This window comes from Quercus lobata, chromosome 9 (assembly GCF_001633185.2).
Source record: "Quercus lobata isolate SW786 chromosome 9, ValleyOak3.0 Primary Assembly, whole genome shotgun sequence".
NCBI classification, from domain to species: Eukaryota; Viridiplantae; Streptophyta; class Magnoliopsida; order Fagales; family Fagaceae; genus Quercus; species Quercus lobata.
In genome coordinates, this window is record NC_044912.1 from 10,058,563 (window position 1) to 10,067,532 (window position 8,970).

Consider the following 8,970-nt stretch of genomic DNA (forward strand, 5'->3'; position numbering starts at 1 on the left):
AAATGCTTGTAGGGTGTGAGGGGCAAGGGACGGAATTCAAGTCTCCAAGAGGGAGCTTCACACACATATACACTTAGATTAGGTTAGAGTAGAAATTTTATCTTGTATGAAAAAAAAAAAAAAAAAAAAAAGAAGTGATGAGAGCACTAATTACGGGAACAAATTTGTTTTCTTATAGTAATTATTTTCGTGATGTTACGACACAGGACTACAACTTGCAGCAAAAATTGTGTTGGGGATTCCTTGTAATTGCCTTTATATATATATATATATATATATATATATAAGTGGCATAGAAGGCATTTATCAATGTATGATGGTGTGGAAGAATTTCTGCAAAGCCAAATTAACCTCATGCCAATTAGGTACTCTTACTTATAAATTAGGAAGATATCCAAAGGTTTCAAGTACAAATTGGGTGAAGGAGGCTATGGCTCTATGTATAGAGGATGGCTTGAAAGTGGCCCTTTTGTTGCTATAAAGATGTTGGGTAACTCCAAATCTAATGGGCAAGAATTTATCAACGAAGTTGCAACAATTGGAAGAATTCACCACGTGAATGTGGTGCAACTCATTGGCTTTTGTGCTGAGGGGTCAAAGTGTGCCCTTATATATGAATTCATGCCTAATGGTTTTCTTGAAAAATATATATATATTTTTTTCTCGAGAAGAAAGTATCCCCTTAAGTATCAAGAAAATATATGAGATTCCTCTTGGAGTGGCTCGTGGAATTGAATATCTACATCGAGGATGTGACATGCAAATTTTGCATTTTGATATCAAGCCTCATAACATTCTTCTTGATGAGAACTTCATTCCCAAATTTTCTGATTTTGAGCTTGCAAAACTTTATCCAGCAAATGATAGCATGGTGTCTTTGTACTGCAAGGGGAACATTAGGATATATAGCTCTAGAGTTGTTCTATAAAAACATTGGAGGGGTCTCTTATAAAGCTAATGTTTATAGTTTTGGCATGTTATTGTTGGAAATGGCAAACAAAAGAAAGAACATGAATGCATTTGCAAACCATATAAGCCAAATTTACTTCCCAACTTGGATCTATGGCCAATTTAGAGAAGGAAATGACATAGAAATAGAAGTTGCCATAGAGGAGGAGAAAAAAACTGCTAAGAAGATGATCGTAGTCGCATTATGGTGCATACAAATGAAGCCTAGTGACCTTCCTTTAATGAACAAAGTTGTAGAAATGCTTGAAGGAGAAGTTGAATGCTAACAAATGCCTTCCAAGCCTTTCCTATCATCATCACTTGAGAGACCGACAAGGGATGTAGGAGACAACTTATATTCAACTAGTTCATCATTTCAATTAGGTGAATCAAGTCAATCGGCTAAACTTTGAATGCAAGGGAAAGCTAACACAACTGTGGAACTAGGGCAATTAGTTTTCACATATTATATAGCATAAAGACGCTTCATATTTTTGTGTGACAAATAATTGGTCCCTTGATTTATGATAGTTATCCTTACCTACATATATATATATATATATATATTTTTTTTTTTGCTTAGTACGTGGTATATTTATAACTTTATAATTGTGAATGTGTAATTGATTAAGTTAATAGAAAATGCTGAAAAACCAGGCAATATATATTGGAGTGGCAATAGCCCAATTGTAGAAATTGCTTTACTCCTTTTTTTTTTTTTTTTTTGACAAACAAGGGTGCCTAGACCTCTTTGAGTATCTAATTGTTGTGCATGCAGTCCTCCCATCTCACAGGCACCAGGTTTTTACAAGGAGGAATCCTATAAGAGTGGCCCCAAGATGCTGGCAAGAGGTTTCGAATTCAGGATCTCATGGATATTATAAGGCCTTAGGAACCACTAAGCCAACCTTTTGGGATTGCTTTACTCCTATTTATATATTCGGTATTCATATGCATGGTTAAGCAATCAATTCATGTTATTATAAAAAATAAATAAAAAAGGCAATCAATTCATCAACAGAGAAAATATTGTTGTGCAGATAATTTATATTCCTTAATCAACCAGGCTGCTCTTGAATGAAAATGTTCCTGTTTTAGCTCTTGAAAATGTGACTTCTTTTATTTTTACGTTGTACTAAATTTTATTTTATTATTTTTTTTTTGAGTAAATACGTTGTACTAATTTACGTGCACAAGATGTAGCGAAATTTTTTTTTTTTGAGAAACAGATGTAGCGAAATTTTAAGTGCACGAGATAACAGGGCATAGCTTTATTTATTTGTTTGAGACTAGTGTGTGGGAAATAAAATTGTCTATTAGCGTAAAACTTCTGCTTTATGAGTCACGCCTAACTTGGACGCTGCATATTATATTGAGAAAATTTTTCGTGCTCTCGCGCCGTTTGGCACGTAGAAGCAGTGTGAGTCCCACAGTGTTTCTACACTTGTGGGAGTTTAGTGACCTCTTCCCAGCCTCTCTGGGTGGTGAGGTCAGGTAAGTTTTCTTGCTCAGAAGTTCGTTTGTGGTCGGGAATCATGGCGGAGGAGTTAGAAATACTTTGGCGAAAGCTAACGGTTACTGATGAGGAGGAAGAAAGTGTAATACTGGATATGGAGTGTACGAGAGCAACAAAAGATATGGGGAAAAACTGTCTAGTCATGAAGGTGCTCTCTCGGAGAGGGGTTATGCTAGATGCTCTAAGGAAAAATATTAGAATGTTATGGAAACCAAATAAGAGCATCCAGATCTCGGCAATAGAAGAGGAAGTTTTTCTAGTGGAGTTTGATGATGAAAGAGATAAGAAGAGAGTTCTTGAGATGAGCCCTTGGCACTACAAGAAACAACTGGTGCTGATGCAGCAGTTTGAAGGGGATAAAGAGCCAAAGGATCTTGTTTTCAAGTGGTGCCCGTTCTGGGTTCAAATTTACAATCTACCTCTCAAACATAGGACAAGAGAAACGGGTTTGGCTATAGGGGCTAGTCTGGGAGAGGTTTTGGAGGTGGATGTTGCTGACTCAGGGGTGCAATGGGGGAAATGTCTTTGTGTTCGAGTGAAGATAGACGTGACAAAAAAACTGATACGGGGAAGAAAAACAAAGGTTGAGGAAGGGGTGGACAGGTGGGTGCTCTTCAAATACGAGCGTCTACCGAATTTTTGTTATCGATGTGGTCTTTTGGAGCATGATTTGAAGGAGTGTCCACAGAACAGGGGAGTGGATGATGAAGGTAAAACAGAGGAGCTCCAATACGGGGCATGGATGAGGGGAGATCCGGTGAAGAAGTCGGGTTGGGAATCTCACTTCATAAAGAAGAACGACGGCGGAGACATCTGGGGGAAAAGGACTGGCAGCGGGGATAGGAGTCCGATGGTCCAAACGCCGAGAAGTAAAGCGGGAGGATCTGAAAAGGAAGCGTCTGGGGTGCAAATCCTCGGGGAGAGTTCTGAGGAGATGTCAACAAAAAAGTCAGAGAGAGGGGAGCGAAACAAGGTGGAGTTTCACCAAAATGGAATGCTCAGTAAAACTAGAGAAACCCCAAAAGACACTCCATCCATTTTGGTGAAAGTTGGTGAGGTGAGTGTTCAGGCTACCAACGTAAAAGAAGGGGATGGGCATGAGGAGGTAGTGGCGGGAAATAAGGAGGCCCCATCTTTTAATTTTGAGCATGGGCCTAAGAATGGGGAAGTGGGGCCGAATGTGGGCTTGGAACGAAATAAGGCTGAGGGCCCAATGGCTATGAACTATGAGATGAATGTGGGTTGGGTTGCGGAGTCATTAAGCCCAACTAGCGGCCACTGGAAACGTAGGGCTAGAGCAGGCCAAACTAAAGGGAAGGAAAAGATTGAAAGCCCAGCTGAAAAGAAAAGGGGGTGCTTGACTCCTTTAGGTGAGATTGACCAGAACGTTCTGGTGAGAAAACGAAGAAAGGTGGAGAAACAGAGTGATGGCGAAGCAGGAAAAGAAAATGAAAAGGATGGCGGTGAGGCGGTTGCTGCTGCGCAGCACCGCCGAGCCCAATGAGCATCTTGGCGTGGAACTGCCGTGGCCTTGGATCAGCTGCGGCGGTGCGATCTCTCACTGATCTGGTGAAAGAAATAGATCCTTTCTTGGTCTTCTTATCAGAGACCAAGGCAAAACAGAGAAGAATAAAAGGCCTTCAGAGGAAGCTCCAGCTAACCCAGGGAATCACGGTGCCTTGCGACGGTCGAAGTGGAGGACTGGTGTTGATGTGGAAGGAAGGGGCGGAGGTGTGTCTCCAGAGCTGCTCAAACTCCCATATTGACGTGGTGGTTCGCGAAGGAAACGGAGCGCTGCCATGGCGTGCAACGGGGTTCTACGGTCACCCTGATGCAGGTATGAGATTTATTTCCTGGGAGTTAATTAGATCTCTTAAAAGGCAATGTGATCTTCCGTGGGTCTTGTTTGGGGATTTTAATGAAATTGTTCATTCGGATGAGAAATTAGGATGGTTAGATAGGGATGCGAGACAAATGGAGGGGTTTAGAGAATGCTTATCGGATTGTGGTCTGGTTGATCTGGGTTTTGTGGGGCAACGGTATACTTGGTGTAATGGAAGAATTGGGGAGCAACAAACTCTAGTTAGACTAGATAGGATGGTAGCAAATGAAGGGTGGCTGAATATGTTTAGGGAGGCAAAGGTGTATCATAGAGCAATGGCGGCGTTCGACCACTATTTGCTCAATTTGTCCCTTAGGTGCCAAGTTAGCAGAAGGGGAGGAAGAAAACGCTTCATGTTCGAAGCAATGTGGACTAGGGAGGAGGGCTGTAGGAAGGTAATTGAAGAGGCCTGGGATCCGTTAAATTGCAACCCGGATGTGCAGATTCGGGATAGGCTAAAGTGTTGCCAAGATAGATTGCAGACTTGGAACAGGAGGGTTTTTGGCAATGTAAATAAGATCCTGAAACAAAAGCAGAACCGCCTTCAACAATTGGAAATGTTGAATTTACTTCATGAACCAGCGGAGGAAATTAAAGCACTAAAAAAGGAGATAAACGAAGTCACATTCCGGGAAGAGATGATGTGGAACCAGAGATCTAGGGCATTGTGGGTTAAGTGTGGGGACCGAAACACAAAGTTCTTTCATGCTACGGCTAGCAATAGACGTCGGAAAAATAGGATTGAAGGCTTATTTGATAATGAAGGCAGGTGGAAGGAGGATAAAGAAGAAGTGGAAGGCATAATTCTGAATTATTTTCAGGAAATCTTCAGTACTAGCCATCCAGTTGAGTTCGGCTGTAGTTTTGGAGCATTAGAAAGGAGGGTTTCCGATGATATGAACGATGATCTCCTACAAGAGTTCCGAGAAGAGGAGGTTAGGCATGCCCTGAAGCAAATGCATCCGACAAAGTCTCCAGGACCGGACGGTATGTCCCCTATCTTCTTTCAATCTTATTGGGATGTTGTGGGTCCTCAGGTGGTAGATTGTGTTCTTAATATTCTTAGAATGGGTGTTATGCCAAATGGTTTAAATGATACATTTATCTGCCTAATCCCTAAAGTAAATTGTCCCCAAAAGATGTCGGAGTTTCGTCCGATAAGTTTATGTAATGTTATATATAAAATTGTATCAAAAGTATTAGCTAATAGGTTAAAGAAAGTCCTACCAGCAGTTATTAGTGAGGCCCAAAGCGCTTTTGTACCAGGGCGGCAGATTGTAGACAATGTCCTAGTGGCTTTCGAAACGATGCACTACATAAATCAGAAAAGAATGGGAAAGAAGGGGCTGATGGCAATCAAACTGGACATGAGCAAGGCTTATGACCGGGTTGAATGGGCATACTTGGAGGCGATTATGCGCAGATTGGGTTTTCAAGAAAGATGGATTTCTTTGATGATGATGTGTGTGAATTCAGTGTCTTACTCTGTGCTCTTGAATGGGGAACCAAAGGGCAAAATTTTTCCTACTCGAGGCCTAAGACAAGGGGATCCTATTTCCCCGTACCTCTTCCTGTTGTGTGCTGAGGGCCTCTCGGCCATGCTTCGGTTGGGTGAAGTTAGGGGGATACCAAGAGGCATTTCGGTATGTAGGCAAGCTCCAGTGGTCTCGCACTTGCTATTTGCAGATGACTGTATAGTCTTTTGCAATGCGGCTATAGAGGAAGGAGCTAGAGTAACAAAAATTCTTGAGGAGTATGAAAGGGAGTCAGGGCAAAAGCTAAATAGAGAGAAGACTTCTCTCTTTTTCAGCAAAAACACAAGTGAGGAGGTTAAAGAGGAAGTTAAGGACATTTTTGGGGCCCAGGTCATCCACCAACATGAGCGCTACTTGGGGCTGCCCCCTCTGGTGGGGAGGGGAAAAAAGAAAGCCTTCCAACGTATCCTGGACCAGGTTGGTCGTAAAGTTGCAGGTTGGAAGGGGAAGTTGCTAACTATGGCTGGCCGGGAAATCCTAATTAAGGCGGTTGCCCAAGCTACTCCCATGTATACCATGAACTGCTTTAAACTCCCGGATTCTTTGTGCAATGAGCTCAATTCTTTAATTAGAAACTTTTGGTGGGGTCAACGGGACAAAGAAAGAAAACTAGCTTGGCTAGCTTGGGAGAAGATGTGTACACCCAAAGCTGAGGGGGGGATGGGTTTCAAGGATCTTAAAGCTTTTAACCTTGCTTTGCTTGCAAAACAAGGGTGGAGGCTCATTCAAAACACGGAGTCCCTTGCCCATAGAGTTTTGAAAGCTAAGTATTTTCCAAACTCCAATTTTCTTGAGGCCCAAATTGGTAAGAAACCGTCGTATACTTGGAGGAGCTTGATGGAGGCAAAAGAAGTTCTTCAGAGAGGCTTGAAGTGGAATATTGGGAATGGGCAAAAAACGAAAATATGGGCAGATAGGTGGATCCCAATCCCAAATTCCTTCATGGTTGTAAGTCCTAAACCCCAAAACTTTGAGGGCGAGCTAGTGGAGACCCTCCTAGACCGTGAAGCAGGGGGCTGGAATATCAATGCTGTGAAGAATGTTTTCTTACCTCATGAAGCGGAGGCAATTTTGAGTATTCCAATAAGTCCTAGTTTCCCGGAGGATGCTTTGATTTGGGCTTGGTCGAAAAAAGGTGACTTCCTGGTTAAAAGTGCTTATCAGGTAGCATTAAGGTGGCTGACTGAAAACAGAGGTAGAGGAGCAGGGGGTGAGGTGTCAAACCCGAGTAGAAAGAAGGAGTTTTGGAAGACTATTTGGGGCTTAAACTGTCCAAGCAAAGTGAAACTCTTTATGTGGAGGGCATGTAAGAACATCCTACCGACAAACTATTGTCTTAGGAGGAGGAAGGTGACAACGGAGGATAAATGTATTTTCTGTGGCCTGAGTGAATCTTCGGGACATGCTCTATGGGATTGTTGGATAGCAGAGGCTGTTTGGAAGGAAACAAGGCTGGTTTTGCCAAAGGTGAGTCACCCTTATAAAGACTTTATTGATGTAATATGGAAAATTTGGGTGGACGGGAAGGAGATAGAGTGGGAGCGATTAGCGTGTACAGCATGGGGTATATGGAAGAATAGGAATGCAGCAAAGTTTGAAGGCAAGACAAAGCAAGCAAAGGAGATAGTCTCTGAAGTAAGTGTTCTGGTTGAGGAGTTTAAGGGGCAGCAAGATGTTCCAAAACAGAGAGTACAGCCAAGTTTAGTAGGATGGAGTCCTCCTCGTGAAGGGTGGTTTAAAGTAAATGTTGACGGGGCGGTGTTTAAAGAGTTGGGCTGCTGCGGAATAGGGGTGGTGATTAGAAATGAAAGGGGTCTTCTAATGGGAGCTATGAGTAAGAAGCTGGAGTTACCCTTGGGAGCCCTGGAAGTGGAGGCAAAGGCTTTTGAGGAGGGCATTCAGCTGGCAGGAGACCTGGGTTTAAGGAATATTATAGTGGAAGGCGACGCGAAGACAGTGACAGATGCTCTGGCTGGTCGCTGTGCCCCTCCAAGCTCGATTCAGATGATTATTGAAGGATCTTGGAGATGGAGTCATATTGTCCAGGAGTGGCAGACCTCTCATGTTTGTAGGACCGACAACTGTGCTGCCCATTTGATGGCAAGAAATGCCAAACTTGTAAATGACAGTATTGTGTGGGTGGAGGACACTCCACTCATCCTAGATTGTCAGTTGTTCAAAGATGTAGCTGGTTTGGACTTAGTGTCCTTTTAATGAAAGTTTACTGAATGTTTGATTATCAAAAAAAAAAAAAAAGAATGTCCCAATCTCTTGCTTGCACTAGACGACTAAATAATAAATATAACCAAATGACGAAACGCTCATCATGTTTAAAATGACATTCCATCACATCTTGAAGTAGTATTAGATTTATAGATGACAATAGACGTAAGGATAAGGACCACAACAACAACAACAACAAAACTTCTAAACAAAATAAATAAATAAATAATTCACTCAAATATAAAGTTTATAGTTTAGATTTTAGCCAAAAATGTTAAATAATGTGGCATTATATACATCTTTTTAATACAAAAAAGAATAAATTAGTAAAAAAATTTTAGGGAAATACTAACGAATATCTTTAAGGTATTGGTTAATAATCTATTTAAAGAAAATTTTTATGAGTAAAGAAAAAAAAACAATTAGGGCTCGTTTGGTACATGTGTTTAAACACATATTTTTAGTTTTTAAACAACATTACATATGTTTTTACACGTTTTTTTACTCACACATATTTCTAAAAAATACAAACTACGTTACTAGAATAACGTTACCAAACTGCCCTTAATATTTTGACAACTTTTTTATATTTTCTATCAAAATGATGTCAAATCTTTTCTAAAATAGATTGTTAACCTAGAACAAGTTTTATAATAACTTCAAAAAAAAAAAAAAAATGATGAATGAATGGTATACAACACAAACATTCATAAATATAGTTATAGTTTATCAAAAATAAATATAAATATATAAATATAAATATATATATATATATATATATATATATATAGAGTTCTAGACATGGTTTTAAAAACGTACCGGACAAGAAAAGTACCCCCGAACTTACCACCTACTCCCTCTTCCTC

The 8,970-nt window shown here is 40.8% G+C and overlaps 1 protein-coding gene and 1 pseudogene across 1 annotated transcript; both read left to right on the forward strand.

Moving 5' to 3' along the window:
• Window positions 1-438: 438 nt before the first annotated feature.
• LOC115961186 lies at window positions 439-1,361 on the forward strand (annotated as a pseudogene).
• A 1,122-nt stretch (window positions 1,362-2,483) lies between these two features.
• LOC115961187 lies at window positions 2,484-3,968 on the forward strand. The gene has a single exon (XM_031080208.1). It carries the CDS (start codon window positions 2,484-2,486, stop codon window positions 3,966-3,968), a length of 1,485 nt encoding a protein of 494 aa, XP_030936068.1.
• The last annotated feature ends 5,002 nt before the right edge of the window (window positions 3,969-8,970 follow it).

Coding starts and splice junctions, on each gene's coding strand:
- LOC115961187 (XM_031080208.1), top strand. CDS start 2,484: ATGGCGGAGGAGTTAGAAATACTTTGGCGAAAGCTAACGGTTACTGAT.